Raw genomic sequence first — 19,191 nt, forward strand, 5'->3', positions numbered from 1 at the left:
TGGATTTTGGTTTGGCTGCTGGACACCATGGAGACTTGCATAGGTCTCTGCATCATGCAGTTTGCCTGTAAAGACATGTATAGTCCTTTGGTGAAGGCCATTAAAATCATGGATCTGTACATCATAAGCCACCTTGTGCTTAGAAATTGAGTTGAGTTTAAAACTATAGTATAAACTTTAAACTTTAAATTATAGTATAGATAATCATCTGCTGTGCAGCACAGTGCTCTGATTCTAACAGAGACATGCTACATGACAGGATGTCTTCCCAATTTTTTCTTTCTTAAGGTTCTCCACAGACTCACAATGAAATGAATAAATAAGCAAAATCCAATAAATATTTAAATCATAATTCAGTTGATACAAAACACTTGCATTCCTAATGCACAATCTCCAAGCTAAGTTTTGAAGGAGACCTGAGAATGAACATGACTTTAAAACTAAAGGTCAGAGAAACTAATCAACTTTTTCCTCTTATTCACAATTTACCATTACCTTAATTCAGTTTCTCCTCTTCATTCACTCTCTTGAATATGAGTGATGTGAGAACCTGTTGCAGAAATATAAGCATCCTGCTTCCTTTGGACGATGGATTACTTGTTGATTCCTTCATTAGTTTAAGACACAGAATGGTGGAGAAATGGATACTATGCCCCTTAATGAAGGTGAGATGGAAATTAATGACTTTATGGTCCTAATCTCATTAGTGAACTTTTCATCTTATTACCTGTTAAATCCTTTGTTCTTGATTCATGCCTTCCTTTAACATTGGTGTGGTTTTCTATGGGTCTATCTGCATATTTCATTGCTACAATAGGAGGCAGTTCCTTGTCTGAATTCAGTGGGAGATCTTTAAGGAAAAGACAAAAAGAAAGGCTAGAAAATTAGCAGTTTGAAATTCTCCATTTTCGGTCAATCATGCTCTCCACAAGGATGGCATTGCCAGCATCCTGGCAGTATTCCAAGGCCATTGCATTATACGGTATTCAAGTGCCCTCTGCCATTTTTGCAACTCCTGAGATTCCCTCCTAAGCTGGCTAATACTTTCATTTTATGCATGGGTGGTACAGTCTTGGATACATAAACCACGGCATCAGAAATTTGGTATCAGAAAGAGAAAACAAATAAAATAAAATAATACATTACTTTTCCTTTCCTGTACCTTGTGAGAATGAGTTTTGCGTGCCATCAGCCTTGCAATCTTGAGACAATTGAGAAGATTCGTGGCTGAGGCCAGCATCTTCACTTGGTCTTCCCATGATCTCATTCTCAGTTGCAGTTGTATTCTGGACCAGAAAATAAGTGTGCATTTTCCCTTTGCCCTTCACATCAATTTCTCCTCTTTCCTTAATGTCAAAATTCTTCTCTTTGAGGCATCTGAACCATAAAAGCAGTAATGGATAATGTTTGTCATTGGGTTTTTTTAACTATAATAAATCAGTAATCAACCTTTTAGAAATAGTTTTATGGAAAGTGCTATAGGTTTATGGAAATTGAAAAGTCCTATGGAAATAGCTTTCTCCCCCATATTATTGTTCCAGAAAATTTAGATCTTAAGGCTTGTCTTTACTAAAGCAATGGCAAGAGTGACACTCACCATTACCACATAACTGGCCATTGTACTGAATGGCTTTACTGGTAAAACTGATACAGTGAGATCTGGTGTAATTCCAGGTGCAGGAAATGAATCATGGCTCCAGAAAAATAGATAGAAGTTTTTACAGCTGTAACTTTTCTGCCAGTCCTGCCAAGACCTTCAACACTAGTACTTCAGTACTTCAGTATTAGAAACCTATTATACTATTGTGAATCACTATGCATATTGTTTTAAATTGTAAATTAGAATGTGATATACAGAAATATCATCTTCACATATAGAAGTTGAAATACAGCTGCCAGAAAAGTAACAGGAAGAGAAGCGATTGAGAAGCAAGGCAGTAAAACTCAATAGTGGCAAAAAGACTTAATCCAGATTTATTTACATGGCAGGGGAAAAACCAGGAGTTAAACCAAGATGCAAAAGGAAGCTGAAGTTTGCAGAAATGGCTAAATTGTTTGATCAAGGAAGAAATTATTTTTTTATAAAAGACTGGAAACTCTTTATAGACTTTTTGCTGAAAATGGATAAAAATGAACAGTTGATTTGGGAATTTGCTAATTAAAAAAATTGTTTATTGGAAAAAGAGAACTATGATATGTGGTATGGGAGGGTGGAGATGTAACTGCTTTTTTGTTATTCCTAACAATTCTTTTATTCTTTTATAATCTTTTTTCCTGTTTTGCTTTCTAATGTTTCTGTAGTTTTTAAAATCTTTGTAAAAACAACTTCTTTCAATATAAATTATTTTTTTTAAAAAAGAGAGAGAGAAACAAGATAGCAAAACTTCACAAAGAGAGGATTTCAAGGCAGAATTGGTTAAGGAATTAAAGAAATGGCTTTAAAGCAAACAGCTTAATATGATGGAACAGAATGCACATGGATCAGATTCTTACAGAATGCATTACTACGTATATTAATAATGTAATACAATAGAGTTTCTTGATTTAATTTAAGCTACAGTGTTACTACAGAGACTTCCATTGGTGCATACTGTGTTCCACATATGTTTGACACCATCAAAGACTTGTTGCCAAACTTGCTATCAATCCAACAAGCAAGGAGAGGAAGTTTTATCATTTGCTACCCAGGAAATGGTACTATCCTGGTTGTGAATTCTGGGTATCATAATATATATATATATACATACATACATACATACATATACATACATACATACATACATATATATATATACATACATACATACATACATACATATATATATATATATATATATATATATATATATATATATATATATATATATATATATAATCATAACTCATCTGAAGTTTCTTTACTTGAGGAATAAGCTCACTGAACTGAATGGAATGACTCTGAACAGATGTGCATCAAGTTACACTTATATGTTCACTCATTCTTGTCGGGGGAATCTTTGTATTGCCATATGATCTCAGTCTAATGTTTTTAATGTCACAATAAGCTCAGCAGAATGTGAAATTTTACTATTAGTTTCCAAAGTTGCTGTACTGAATTAAAAACTAAGCTGCATTTTTCTTTAGGTTGATGCTATTTAAAAGTTAGGAAAATGGAAATTGGTAAAAAGAAAAACACCTCAAAGAATTTTGAAGAAGCCTTTAAAGGAGAGGAGAGGAGGGGGGAAGAAAGGAGAGGAGAAGAGGGGGCAGGGCAGGGGAGGGGAGGGGAGGGGAGGAGAGGAGAGGAAAGGAGAGTTTTCTTTATAATTTTATCTTATCAATACGTGGGAGGAAGAGAATTAGTTTATTCTCTGGACGAGTACAAGGAATTAAATCTAGACAGTTAAAATGTGAATACATCTTATTATTTTTAAAATGAATTGTCCTTCATTTCTTTAAAGACAAATTCAAACATTTGTGAAACACTGCAGAAAAGAATGTATATAATCCCTAATCCAGACCATATAACTGTAAAACAGTTTTTCCTAGTCCAATCCAAACTGATGCTTTCTAGTTTTCTTAAATTTCTTTCCCTAACTTCTAACCAGACCAGGCTATAATAAAGCAATGGTTTAAGAACAGTAACATTACTCACTGATAAACACTGCCACTGAGGTGAATTTTGTTTGGCACTCCATGGCTCTCCATCCGGGATGCTATATTCACTGTATCTCCAAACAAACAGTAACGTGGCATTTTTTCTCCAACAACCCCTGCAAGGACAGATCCTGTGTGGATCCCAACCCTAATCTGAACAAGAGTTCAAATAAATAAATAAATAAATAAATAAATAAATAAATAAATAAATAAATAAATAAATAAATAAATAAATAAATAAATAAATATCTGCTGAATCTATTTGCTCTTTTTAAATACATACTTGTCAAAACATAGAATCATAGAGCTAGAAGTGACCTTGGAGGTCTTCTAATCCAAACCCTGCTGAAGGCAAGAGACCTTATACCATCTTGGTCAAGTCCAGTCTATTCTTGAAAACCTCCAACAATGGAGCACCCACAACTCCAGGAGACAAATCTTCCCATGGACTAATTGTTCTTACTGTCAGGAAATTTCTCCTTAGGTACAGGTTGGAACTCTCTTTAATGAACTTTCACCCATTACTTCTCACCCTGCCCTCAGGTATTTTCAAGTAAATACACACACACACACACACACACACACACATACACACACACACACACCAGCCTCACAAGTACCGGAAGACAGCTATAATGTCATCACAATCCTTCTCTTTGATACGCTAGATATATCTAGTTATCTTAATTGTACATCATATGGTTTAGCCTTCAGACCACAGGTCTGCATGTATGCGCATGTGCACACATTTTTTTTGCGGCTCCCAGTTTTTCCTTTTGTGAGGGAACTGGTTCCGAGTGGCTCTTTCACTGTTTCAGGTTGCTGACCCCTGCTCCAGACCCTTTATTTTCTTTGTTGTTCTGCTCTGTAGTCTTTCTAGGGCAGGGGTCAGCAACCTGAAACAGTGAAAAAGCCACTCGGAACTGGTTCCCTCACAAAAGGAAAAACTGGGAGCTGCAAAAAATGTGTGCGCATGTGCGTACATGGCCGCATGTGCAGAACAGGGTTTGACTGAAGAGTGGAGCCAAGGCGAGATATGCACCTACCCTGCATATTTGAATTGATTGGTTGAACTTTTTTAGTCCCACTTTTTTTTTTTTTGGACTACATATGGCAGAGGACCGGGAGCCGCAGGAGACGGCTGAAGGAGCCGCATGCGACTCCGGAGCCGCGGGTTGCAGACCTGTGTTCTCAGGTCTCAGCCTCTTTTTTTATATATCATGGTGACCACAACTGGGCACAGTAGTCCAGGCATGGCCTCATTAATGCAGTATAAAGTGAAACTATCACTTCTCATGATTTTGATGCTATCCCTCTGTTGATGCTGCCTTAACATGCAAAAGAAATATATGTGTTTTTGTATTTCTATTTTCTGCTCACTTGAATAGGATTTCCAGAAACAGGATTTTTTATGTCTTTGGCTGCTATGATCATTGCCAGGGCAAAGTTGGCAACCCGTTCAGCATGGGTTGATACAGGGACAGGGACACCCCCTACAACCATGTAGGCATCTCCTATGGTTTCAACCTAAAAAAAGAAATAAACAGATACAGTAAATCTCTTATTTCAAAAGACCATGTTGAGTTTCATTAAATATATTATTTACAGCCAGATTGAAGATGGAACTGGTCAACCTTTCTCTTTCCACAAATGGAAAGAAAAAAATTGGTGCAGAGGTTCTTTCACAATTTGCAAGTGAAGCTTTATGTGAAACTTCCTGCATTGCAAAAGGAGACATATATTTTATTTGTTCTCTTACATTTTTAATATGATATTTTATCAGCATGGAATTTTCACATTTTAAATATTAATTATATCACTGTGCATCAGTGTTTTATTCAAAAATTATGTAAATATATTAACAAAAGTTTGGAGTCCTTGGCACTCTCTGAGCTTGGTTGCTTGTCTGGTGTTAATAATAATAATAAACCTTTATTGTCAAAGTACAACATGTGTACATTGAGATTAGCTGAGCCCCCCCCATGCTCTCTCCCCCCAACACACAGTGACAACAAACCCTCCATCCCACCACACTATGTGAACCAACTACACCACACACCGGCCTCCCAAGTCAATTCTGCATAAGATTATATCCCATTTAAAAGCCTAACAGCCCACAGATAAAAGCTATTTTTCAGCCTGTTGGTACGGCTGGCTATACTCCTATATCTCCTACCGGATAATCCCTGATTATTTGAGTGTTGGTTGCTGGAGAAGATTGTTAACCTCTTAGCATTTTTATTGTCTCTTTTGAATGGTGTATAAATGTGGTTTATCACTTCTTTATTTTATTAGAAGACAAAGAAGCAGAAAATAATATCTTAATCAAGAAATGACCAACAAGAAGTTCCCACCAACACTGGCAGGGCAACCTACTGTATATAAATAGGGAGCAAACCTGATACTCACTTGTACTGTTGATGTTATTTAGTTGGGCTATGAAATGTCTGCAAAAGAAACAACCAAGCTCAGAGAGCATTAAGGACTCCACAGTTGAATCCTGAGCCATATCTATTACCATGTATTGGAACAAGTGTTCATAGCAAACAAGCAGAAAATTGAGCAATAAGTTATCATAAAGAGAAAACAAAGGCAGAACAAGGCAAAAGAAGTATCAGCATCAGGATGTAAGTGTATTCGAAGATTCTGGACAGAGGTTTGTCTACTTTGTTTACTGGTGCAGACACTTTATATTTTAATTTCTGCTTTACTTTCCAGAGATTGTAAATACAGGTCTCTGATGATCCTCTGCCAAATCAGAGTAAAGTTACAAATGAGTTATTCTTGACATTTCTATTCCTTTTTCCCCATAATATCACTTTCAGGATATCAAGTGAAAATACCTTGTAGACATCATGTACTGTGGTTAGCCTGTCAAATCGTAGATACATTGCATTTAACATGAGGACTATCTGAATAGGCTCACATTGGGCACAAATGTTAGTAAAAGTCACAACATCACTGAATAATATAGTACATTCTTTGAATTCTCCTATAAAGAGGAAAAAGAAGAAAGGAGAGTTTTAGAAATCACGTCTAGTTTCATAATTAAATTGATCACAAAACTTATTAATAGTGCATAAATGTATTAGTATACTTAGGATTTTAGCATCTATTTATAAAATATCAATTATGAAGTATTTTTCAAAATATATTAATCCAGCTTCTTTGTTACTTTGAAAATAGAATCAGCCAAGAAAACGGGCAAGTGATAAAATTCATAAAGCTATGCAAAACGTTTTCAAAGTAGTGTGTTATATTAAGATTTTTTCTAACTAATGCTCCAATAGATTCAACATAAAAAATACTAACTTTACGGAAAAAAGGCACGCATTCCATAAGAAAGCCTAGATATAGTATATCAATTATTGTTTGTTGGAAATGTTAAGCAAGGTTTTTAACTCCCACCATGTGAAGTTAGAAGTGACATAAAGTAGCATTCTTAGAGTGAAGACCATGAGATTTTAAAAAAAAAATACTGGAAGGAAAAATAAATCAGTACTGAGATGGAATCAATATGCAACATTTCTCTGAGAGCAGTGTGTCAGTGGCGGGGGGGGGAGGAGGGAGATGACCTAACATAGCTTTACTCAAGGCCCATACATTTTGAAGATAAAAACATTTCTGCACTTGCTTTGTCCTTAAATGTCTACCACTGATTCCAAACAACGGAGATCACAGTAATTACTGATCACAGTCTTGAACATATCTAAACTTGTCTGTATCTCATGGCATTCACCTGCCTCAACTCGTTTCCCCTCTTTGAGCTGGTTGGCAACATGTTTAGGCAGCATGGCATACAGGAGAGCTTCTGTTTTCTTCTTTTCTTCTTCCAGGTGTTTAGACAGGATCCGCAGCTCCTCTTTTTTCCTCTCCAGTTGATTGGAGAGCTCCATCTCGGCCAACCGCTGTTGGTTGAGCAAGATCAAATCTCTAGTGACGTCATGGGGAGCTATGTCAGAAATGTGCATCTGTCTTTCCTCCAACTCATGCAATGTACGCAGCAGAGGGGAACAAAGGTACAGCATGCACTGAACAGACTCCATCCAGATCATCTGCCCTGGTTCAAACAAATGAATAATGATGGGCAGGCATTAAATATTGAATATACTATACTCTTCCCAATCTGATTCCTTTCTGACTCACCCAGAACATTAAAAAAAAATCACAGCCCATATACTGGGAAGGCAATCAAAGGCCAAGGCAACACTGTCATATACTGATCATAATACTGTTTCCAACAGCCTCCCCAAATTTAGACAGAGACACCAAATTGCCACTGATATATAAGATGCCTTTGTGCAAAAAGCTTTTTGCCATTAAAAGGCCAAGTCACTTGGCAGCTATGGCTTCCTGGCACTTCATTCTCACTTTTTTCTATAAAGCTTGTGCAAATGCACAGATTACTCACTGGATGGGCATTTTCCCACCCTGCAATGTGGCACCAGGTTACTACCACTCTCACTATTTGGCACCCCTGGGGTATGGTTACTTTGTGCAGTGTGCAACTTGCACAGTTGTTTGTGGCAGCCCTGCATCAAAACATAATGTGTACCTTTGATCTATATTCTTATCTGAAAGGCCAGCTCAGGGTTTACCTATGGAAAAACTGGCAGGAAGAAGGCCAGATTCTCTTTAATATAAAATTTTTATGTTCACAGATTTTATGTTTTATGGAGAAGCCTCTATCACTTGTACTGAAGCAATTCAGCCTATGGAAACAGACGTGTCACTTTGGAGACAAATTGTATTTTTCCCATGACATAGTTATCTCTTCAGTGTGTTATTGCCTAATACTGTAGCTATTGAGAAATGGGAAAACTACCTCTTAGCTCTAACATAGGACGCTGCTTCCAGGAGTCCGGCATCATCTCTCTCTTGGTCCGGAAAACAAATTGGCTGTTGATGAATCTCTGAACACTGGAGATGGTAAATTTCACTTCAGGGCGTACAATAGTGAAGTACTGATTGAGACGGATGCCCAGTGTTTGAAGGCCAGGCACAATCTTTTGAATACTAACTCCAGCTTGTTTCACCCTAAGCTTTAAAAAGAAAACAAACAGCATTCTTGCTTATGCTTTCCTTATTCTTATTCCACTGTCAGTAGAAATTCATTTTATAAACATTACATGAAGCCTTTTATAATTGTTCCTAATTGGATAAATTGGCCAAAACTGCTGGATTGTATTATTGGTGTTATCATTGCTATCTTCATTATTATATCCAAACCATCTACAACCAAAGGACTCATTTCTTCCTTGAATCCATACAGAAGGGATCAGCCAGTGGGTAGACCTCATTAACTGCTCTATATGCATGTTGCCTAGCAGCAGGCAGAACTAAAGATGTTTGCGCAGGACTTCTTCCACAGTAAATTGCAGGGCAGTCAAGCATGAAGCAAATAACAGGTTCATTATGACATCATCACAGTAATGATGTAATATATGTACTTGCATCAAGCATAAAGAAAAAACATGACTGACTCATTCATTTAAGGATGTCAGGATGCATGTGATATATTGATGTCATTATACTTTGTTGTGCATGCCTAAAGTCCTTCTGGGCATATATATAAAAAAAATTACCAGTGCTATTTTAGGATACCATGTTCTATATATAATTTGTGCAGATAAGCATAGTTTCTCTGTTGTGTTATCAGATTCTGTTTGAATGTGTTCTCCCTATTTTTGATCTGCTGCTTGGTTTTCTCTGAGTCAAATAAAGTCTGCCAACTTTGAATTTAAGGGATCCAGCCTGCTTACTCATATATTCTTGTAATGTAAACAGCTGTACACCTGTTTTCTTAATCCTTCATTCATTCTATAATTGTTTTCTTAATCTTTCTTCATTCTTTTACTTACATTTTGCAAGACCACATCATGTTATGCATAACTGTAAACCGCCCTGAGTCTGTAAACCACCCTGAGTCCTTCGGGAAAGGGCGGTATATAAATTCAATAAAATAAAAATACGTAAATAAATAAATAACTATTAAGATGTGTGGGGGAAAATAAACTAAGTGTATATACTGTATGTATGTATGCACTATAGTGGGTAATCTGGCAACAAAAATAGAAATAGGATGAATGTATAAGGGATTATTATTCCAAGATAAATGATTTTGTAAACAAGCTTGTAATGCTTAGTAATAAATAATATAAGATGATAGATAGGTGATAGATAGATAGATAGATAGATAGATAGATAGATAGATAGATAGATAGATAGATAGATAGATTTTAGATTAAATCTTCAGAAGTATTTTCAGGGCATGTAGCATCCATCTGTGATACATTAACACAGTTGTATGTTCTTCCAGGATTACAGTATATGGTCCACAAATCTATGCCCAATATTCATTTATATGGGAACAAATCCCACTTATTTATGGAAAGACATAAATGCACTTCAAAACAGTCCACTGATGTTGATTTTCTTACCTGTTCATCAAAAACAATATGGAAGGGAAGCCCAATGCAAAAAGTCTTTGGGTCAATCCAGAGGGTCCTAGGATAGATAGGATCAAATCCTCTAAGAAGTCGACCTGTAATATGAAAAAGTTATATTTTCATTGTCATTTTAATACATTGACAGAATCAAAAGCAACCTAGTACTTGTTTATATATAAAGATTCATTTTTCTATTCACTCCTGTCTTTCAAGAACTCAGGTCTATCGATGGGGACTTTTTTAATGTATATGAATATGGTACGGTTCCAAGCACTGAAATACTGAAATACTATTTATTCTATTAGTTTGGAATTGGAGCATTAAAAGAAAAGCATACATACATCTCATCCCCTGCCCTATTTGGCTTGTACAACCAACGATTCACATTTTAAAAGCAAAATTGATTGATTGTATAATCAGAATTCAGGATCAGTTATGGGTTTCCCTGTAAAATGCTTTCAGCTTAGTTTTTAATAGAAGCTATTAAAAAGCTAGAGGGGCATAATGGCTCAGTGGTTAAAGACACCAAACCTGTTACTAGAGAACTGACTACCTGAGTTCAAGACCCAAGTTCCACACAATGGGGTGAGCTCCCTTTACTTGCCACAGTTCCTGCTCACCTAGCTGTTCGAAAGCATGCGAATGCAAGTAGATTAATAGGTACCACTTTGGTGGGAAGGTAACAGCATTCCATGCACCTTTGGCATATAGCCATGCTGGCCACATGAACATGGAAATTTGGATAATCCTGGGTTCCTCAGCCAAGAAACTGGCTCCCTAAAGTCAGAAATGACTGACAGGGAAACCTTTACTTTTTTTATTAAAAAATGACTGACATTGTAGCCAACCCATTTACCTTTTCCTATTGTCACAATTCCCCTGATTGTTTCCCAGTGGCTCCTTTTGACACTTGTTTTATCTCTAATCTTATTCATGGTTCTTTCAAGTTCCTGTGGAATACATCAAAAGCAATAAAAAAAACTTTTAACCATATATTTCAAACTAAGAAATAAACTATTTCCTAACAAAAGAATACCATACTTCATATTTGTAATTACTTGAAATAAGTACAAGTATGCCTCATTATTTCAAAAACATTGAAGCACTTTTTGGATGTACTTATCCTTTTATACCCTCAGATTTGTAAGCATGCGTATTTGATCATTCAGTTCTGAGTTATCAGTATCACCACTACAACACATACAAATGTTATAGTTTAGGCTCATCCTTGGAAAAATCTTAACACATTTATTTTTCAGTGTGTATATACATGCAACAGTTACAACATGCCAAATTCAGTTATGAAGAGATTTGAATACTGAAGTATATATATGCATGGCCGCAATCTCTTATCAACCTTGAAAAAGCTAATAAAAACAGACCTGGGTTGTACTTAGAAAACCACTAGGAGTGTTGGAAAGAAATTGACTGAGCCAGGGGAAGGAGTCAAATGAGGAGTTAGTCTGGAATTCCTATGTGGGCATAAAAGGGCAAAGTCTGACACACACACCCTTGCATGCCATTGAACCTGATCTAATCTGACAAACTGGTGGTTTGCAACTGGGTCACACTAGGTAAGGTTCAATGGCACTCAAAGTGGAATCAGACTTTGCCATCTTATGGTCACCTAGGAATTCTGGAATAATTCCCCATTTGACTTTTTCCCCTGTCCTGGTCAGTCTCTCTTCAATAAGGAGCAACACTTGGCACTGTGGCTGCCATTTTGAATTTTTGTACTATATCCTGCAGATACCTCTGTTCCTGTACAAATGCATCTGAATTACAAGTACATTTTTCAGAGTTGGCATGTATAAATTGATACTTTTGTATACTCCTAGAAACATATGCATACACACACACATTGCTATTTCTGCACAAAAAAAGCATTATTTTTTTAATGACTCCATTACGGAGTTACCCTTTGATTGTGACCCTCTAATCCCTTAGAGTCAGGGTGACTGGAATGGAGCTGAGCGTTTACTGACCAGATGCTGCCTATGTGGAGTTTGCAGTTCATATTCTCTCTTTGCATCCTGAGAAAGATTTGCTGCTACATAGGATTTAACTCTCAACCTTCCGAATGGGAGGCAAGCGCCTTCACCACTAGGCTACTATACCACTCACAAAAAAAAGTATGATAGTACCTCTTTATTCAGTCTTTTCTCTGCTTGAGCTCCAGAATTTGGAAGGCAATGTGAGGAACAGAACTTGTTTCTTCTTTTGTATGAAAATACAGGTTTTTGTGTTACAAGAAATACAATGTGTTCTTTTTTCCCTGTTCTTTCTTCTTCTTCTGTCTGATTGACAATTTCCATTGAAATTTCAGTATTGAAAAAGTCCAAAGCTGCTGCACCAATGATTCCTGAGTCCAAAAAGGAAAAAAAAATCCAGGCGATATTACACATGCTTATGTAATATTATCCTTAGCATATGTACTCAAGTACTCAAGCAATGTTTGTTCCCTTATACATTGAGTCTGCCAACAACTACAATCTCAGTTATCAGCCTTAATAAGCAGATTCTATTTCCAACAAATATACATTTTATTGGTTCAAATCTCATACAGCTCTAGTGCTCATTAATTACTTTGGTTCAACCTCTATCCCTCAGACTGGTGGTAGTAGAATAAAATTGGAGTGAGAAATCATGAGCTCAGAAAAATTGAAAAAAAAAGTGATATTTTTAAAATGTTCTATAACCCATTAATTATTTGGCTACTGGTGTTGCAATCATCTTCATCTGTCCCTCTTACACTTTTCCAGGGCAAAAAATATATATAGAATAATAATTCTAAGGAAATAAAAAAAACACAGAATAGAACTGAAAATACAATAAAATAAAAGATGCTAAAGAATACCTGTAATAAATGTTTTATCTACTGTCATGTTGTTTCCATACAAACCTCCGAAAGAAGAGAATTCCTCAATAGAGCATGAGGATGATAAATGCCACCATCACCATCTTACTTTAAACAGGTTTGGTGGTCTACCAGAGGAGCAGGAAATTTTGTGATAGTTGAAGTTTGAACATGACTTATTTATTTATTTATTTATTTATTTATTTATTTATTTATTTATTTATTTATTTAAATTTATATGCTGCCCTTCTTCCTGAGGACTCAGGGTGGCTCACAACAATAAAAATAAAAAACATAGGATGAATTTTTTAAAAAAAGAATTAAACAATAAATACAATAATTATGTGACAATTTAAAAACCCGATAAAACCTAATTAAAAAACTGTAGTCAGTCCAGACCCGCTCGTTGGAACAACCAAGTCTTCAGGTCACGGCGGAAGGACCGAAGGTCAGGGGTCATCCGCTAACTAGCTATCAAAAGAAAAGTCCACAAACTTTAATATAATCATTGTTGATTAAAACCTCAGCATTTCAAAACCCATATTAAACACATGCACATATATCAACTTACCCGGAACTATGTGGCATAAGCCTCTTCTGTCTGAATAATAGTGCAAATACATTGACCCATCTTCATTCTTTTCTACCCTAAAGGAAGGAGCATTCATCTCCTGAAAAACACTCAAAAGGAATAATATTACCCTTGCTGCAGAGAAAGATATAGTAAAAATACAAAGCTTCTGATATTCTTCAGAGCAATGGTAAGTACAATTCTATTTTAACCTCTCTCTTTAAAGTACATAATGACTGTCTTCTTTCTATAATATATCCTGTCTAATGATCAAAACTATAAATCACAAGTTCATTTTTCCTCGTTTTTACACAAAACGTTCATAAGGGGTTTCCAATCACTAATAAAAGTAGGAAATGTCTTTTTTCTCATCAAAGAAGTCAGTTGGTTCATCTTAGCAAGTTTTGTCAATTCACCAACCATTCCTCCATGGTGGCTCACATGCATATTTCAATAACTGATACCATAGTAAAAGAAAGATTGCAACTGTTGCTCATTTTGAGGCATCAGGAATTTGCTCCTTGATAGCAGTGTGGGAACATTACAACAGCTTTCTACATGTCCATCATCTTTATAGTATATCAGATTAATTTTTTATCTAATCATCTATCACACACCAACTTCTAGATGCTCTCTTTCCCACTGCATACTACAATTATTTTTTTAATGGTGAGCCTCAATGATGGAAGTGCAAGCAGGGATTCTACAACTAAGTTTCCTTTCTATTCTTTCTGTCAAATAACTTTCTATGTCGTACAGGTTTTATTTTGAAAGACAAATATCATCACCTAGAAGTTTTTATGCAGTGGGAATTTAATGTTTTCCTGTCTGCTGCACTCCTTGGAAAAATCTGTCATCTGAAGCTGGCATTTAATGGAGAGTGGGGGAGACTATCCCATCGATGTTTCTCAAATCCAAATGGAATCTCCAAAGATGGATCTTTCTCAGGATTACAAGAGAAGTAAGGTCACAATAATAATATTATTGCCAGTTGTCTGACAGAAACAATTTGACTTGGTAAAAACATGAATATTTAAAATAGGAATCAGATTTGAGCAACCAAATTAGGCATCAGAACTCATAAAATACAGACACCCATCCACCTCCACACATGTACACACACAAATGCACATAATTTTCCTATCTTGTTATTGAGAATATGAGTGAATTCATAAAGAAGAATCAGATTTTTCCACTATTCTTATAGATTCATTTCCACTTGCCTGGTAAGACAGACTGAGGTAACTGTGTAATGCATCCAGGTTCTCTATAAATTCAAATAGATTTCCTCCCAGTGTTCTCAGCATATGGTCATAACCTGACTGTTTACAGAATTCAAAGAAATATTCTCCAAATTGTTTTAGGACCATCTCCGGGGAAACATCTAGGAAAATAAATATATATTATCATATTAAATGTTCATGTTTCAAGATTAGAAACAAGTTTATTCAGGTTAATTTAGAATACTTTCACATCACCACCATTATTTTCCCCAAATTCTTCAGAAGCATTTTGATGCACACCCATAATTTACTGATCTCCAGACATTGAAAACATGCAGGGAGCACACTATGCCAATTGGATATGCCATACACACACAAACCTATACACACATACATACACACACACACGCACACAGAGAGAGAGAGAGAGAGAGAGAAAGAAAGACAGAGAAAGAAGACAGATTTTCATTTCAATTTATGTGCATTTGTCCAGTTGTCAATTTTTTTTCATATCCGACATCAGAGGAAGTGTCTTTGCTGCAAAGCCTCAATTTGCCGTCATTTAAAACCTATTGCATTGCGATGTGTGAGAAAAATAACAGCATTTCAGGAACATGCAACTGGGTCCTATTTCTGATAGTTCTAGCTTATAACTATGGTCAAGGGTTATGATAGGGTAAATGGGAAGATAAATGAAAAAAAAATACTTCCACAGAGGCATCAAGAAGATGATGGTGATGTAGTTGTTGTTGTTGATTATGATGATGATGAATAACACCTGGGTCTTGGTATTAGTTCAAAACTATACATACCTAACATTTGGCATGCCTTGTCAATTAGTTGCATTGTGATCTCATCTTTATAAACTTCAAAAGTAAAAAAAGTATCCTGTACTCCAGTTTGGACTCTATAACAAAAAGGCAAAACAAACAAATCTCACAATAATTGGAGTTATAATTAGATATAGATATATAGATATAAATTTAGGGAGTTTTCTAATATACTAATACTATATACTAATACACAGGCAATATACAGTAATGTACAGTATTATATTAATACTATTTATGAAATACTATTTATATACTATTTATGAAATACTATTTATGAAACCATCAAAACAGTAAACAAGCAATGATGTCATAACCTAATTTTTTATGACCCATTCATTACATAATGATAGAATATGTTTTCTTCTTCTGTTCAATATATCTTTATCAGTCTGTGCAATATAATTGAAGTTCACTATCAGTCAAAGGAATGTTTCAGTAAAAACATTCTTCAACTTGCAAAAGGATGGAGAAAAGAAAGGGTGTTTTTTTTTAAGAAATCCATTTTAACAGAATAAAAATTGGCAAGCCAGAAAGAAAAGGCCTGGTACAGAGAAAATGTAGCCTTCCCACCTCACTCCTCTTTGATGAACAATAAAAGTTTGGACCAATGCTTGTACTTAGAATGCTGAGAGTTACCGTAAGCTGAGCTCCCTGTTGGGAAGTCCAACACAAGAGAGTGGTACTTAAGGCTAGGTTCATTATACAGTTTATTGAAGTGATCAATCTCATTAATTGGCATTTCATGATATTGTCAGAAGGCCTATTCCACTCTAGGTAGTCCTTGGTTAATGATGATAATTGGGGCCAGAATTTCTATTGCTAAGCAATATGGTCATAATGTGCAACATCAAGTGATTGCACTTAGCAACAGCAATCCCAGTGCTCCTCACTGTCATTTTTTAGCAAGAATCGTGAGTCATTAAGTGAGCCCAGGTGATTCACAAGGAGGCCAGCAAGCAGGTAATATATGGTGTGAAGCATGGCATGAGAACGGCAAGGCCAGTTGTGGCTGCCGCTGGTCAGGGGAGGGTATGAGTAACTTACTGGAGCAACTCACAACCTTCTCTGCTAGTTTCCCCATTGACTTTGCTTTGGTTTGGGAAGCTGAAAGTTGCAAATGGCAACCATGTGACACAGGGATACAACCACTGTAAGTGCAAGCTGGTTGCCAAGGACCCAGGTTGTGATCTCAAATGACCATAGGGGTGCTGGAATGACTAGTATTTTGAAGACCAGCTGTAAATACCACTAGTCCAGCACTGTTACAACTTTGAACGGTTGTTGAACAAGTTGTCAGATGAAGACTCCCTGTACACAATCACCTCCTCCATGTTCTCCATATATGGAACTGAAGTTCTACCACTGTAATTGTCTATAAGAATTCCCAAAAGCAGCAGAAAAGCAGTGAACTCCTCACATTCTTTGTTTGGAATTATATAATTTGATTTATTGCTTCAAAATAGATTTCTACTTTATTCCAGAACTGCATATGTGCTTTGAGGGGGAAAAAACACAACGTTGTAAGTATTGTCAAGCTGGGTAAGAAAGCCACCATGGACTCTGGGCTCCCTCCTGGATTCCCTAAACACTCAACAAATCTGACTGTGAGGAATAAGGACATCTGAAAATGTAGAGTAATCAAATACAATAGTGGAGATATGGTAAACCAAATATGAGAGCCCAATTAAATCCCCCAATTGAGAATAGTGAAAAAAGAAAGAAGGAGGGGAATAGATGAGGGAAGAAGCACCTCCTCTGATGCTCTTTCAAAATTAACCATTTTTCTGCTGCAGCAGCAGCAGCAGCAGCAGTAGCATCAGCAGCATTTGCTAAAAGCAGTGCCTTCAGAGGTTCAGGTGGCTTCCTTGATGATTGGAGCTGATCATTATCACTCTTTAGCTTATTTCTGGTTGTAAAGGATGTGGAATGAGAAAATAGAGTAGACATATCATTTCTGGGCTGAAAAAGTCCAAACAATCGTTAAACGATTGCAAAGAGACACAGAAAATCCCCATAGCCAAAATATAGCACTGAAGTAGTCTGAAGTCAGGTGGGATTGAGGAATATATGCCTTGTATTCTGGGTGGGAAAGGGAGAACAGATTTTCCTTGCACAATACTCAAGCAGAAGAAGAATAAACATTTAGGGTGAGCGAGACAGTAAGGGGAGACCGTCATTGGTGTCAGGCCTATTGCTGCTGTAGTAGTGGCAGCCATGTGACATAACTCTTCCCTTTCTCTTATCTACTGTCAATTACCATGGAGCAGCAGGGTTTGCCATTTGAAGATTTGGCCATGAGACCATGAGACCCAGGTAGCCCTTTTGGAAGTGACTCTGTTCTGCATCAAGGCCTTGCCTCAAATCATACTGTCATGGTGAGTCTTGCTTTAGTTTGCAAAACTGAACTGCTCTGCCTCAGGTGGCTTGAATCAAAGCAACAAGGCAGGAGAACTAGATTTAGCTATACCTTTTCACTGGGTTGAAAAACAGCTCTCTTTTTTGCTTCTGAATTAAAGCAGGATGACTGGTCCAATCTAGTGCTTCAAGGGTAACAAAGTTCAGCATTTCCCTTCAGAAGAGTACTTCATTCAAAATTTTATCAAAGTACCCCATCAAAGTTTGGAACCGCCGTATTAATAATAGATTAATTACTGCAGAATCTGTCAGGTCTCATTGTATAACTCCATGAGCCTAATAAATCTGTCAGTCTTTATGACAAGGCCATTCCTTAGACTTTGTCAAAGGATTTGAGACACCCTGTAGTAATGGCTTTAAGCAATTTCTAACATTTGAAATTTCTGAATATTTTATAACTTACCTTAAATTTTCCCATATTTCTTCACCATATTTTTCAACCACCAGAGACTTTAGACATGTGTTTATAAATCCATACTGTAGAAACAGAAGAAACATAGACAAAGAGAATTAACGTGGCATATGATTCTCGATAATTGTTGCATTTGTATTACATTTCTTTTTTTTTACCTGTTTGGCAAAGGGTCCATTTATTTTTTGAAACATGTCTTGCCCACTTGGCTGACTTCCAGATGATAGTAAACTGAAGCCTCTTTACATTTTTCTAATCAGCTGTAAACATTTCTTAAGTAAACACATGTAAAAACATATGTACACTTCACAGCTTTGCTATTCCAATGCTCTCTACGTGGGGCTGCCTTTGAAGGCCACCCAAAAGTTTCAACAGGTCCATAATGCAGCAGTGCAAGCAGTGGACATGTCTCAATAAACTAGTATAACACCTCTGCTTTGCAAGCTGCATAGTTGCTACTTTGTTTCAGAAGCAAGTCAAGATGCTAGTTACTACCTACAAAACTCTGCATGGCACTTGATGGATCTCTTCTCTTTCATAGTACCTGCCGAGCTGGCTCAATCTGGCAATATTGGATTTCTTCAACTAAACAATGCTATCTTTCTCTAGCCCCAAAGTACACCTTCTTTATAGCAGCATCTGCCTTCTGGAATCAGGTTCCCCCTGAAATTTGAATGGCTCCCACCCTATTGGTATTTCAAAGGGCCTTAAAGACCTGTCTTTTCACCCAAGATTTGGAAAGGACAACTGTGACAGCCCTTTCTTCCTTTTTTTTTCTCCTCTGAGTTTGTTTTC

At 36.5% G+C, this 19,191-nt stretch overlaps 1 protein-coding gene across 1 annotated transcript; it reads right to left on the bottom strand.

Annotated features, from left to right (window-relative positions):
* Positions 1 to 686: 686 nt before the first annotated feature.
* Positions 687 to 18,482, bottom strand: LOC310641648 (guanylate cyclase soluble subunit beta-2-like; the record flags this gene model as incomplete). The annotated part of the gene is made up of 14 exons (XM_083364885.1): positions 687 to 850; positions 1,163 to 1,377; positions 3,635 to 3,789; positions 5,017 to 5,163; positions 6,480 to 6,628; positions 7,376 to 7,696; positions 8,462 to 8,678; positions 10,077 to 10,180; positions 10,942 to 11,035; positions 12,230 to 12,447; positions 13,514 to 13,613; positions 14,737 to 14,897; positions 15,549 to 15,643; positions 18,388 to 18,482. The coding sequence occupies 14 exons, from the start codon at positions 18,480 to 18,482 to the stop codon at positions 687 to 689; spliced, it is 2,235 nt and encodes a 744-aa protein (XP_083221011.1).
* Between the last annotated feature and the right edge of the window lie 709 nt (positions 18,483 to 19,191).

The sequence above is a fragment of the Vipera ursinii genome (genome assembly GCF_947247035.1).
Source record: "Vipera ursinii genome assembly, chromosome: 5".
NCBI lineage: Eukaryota > Metazoa > Chordata > Lepidosauria > Squamata > Viperidae > Vipera > Vipera ursinii.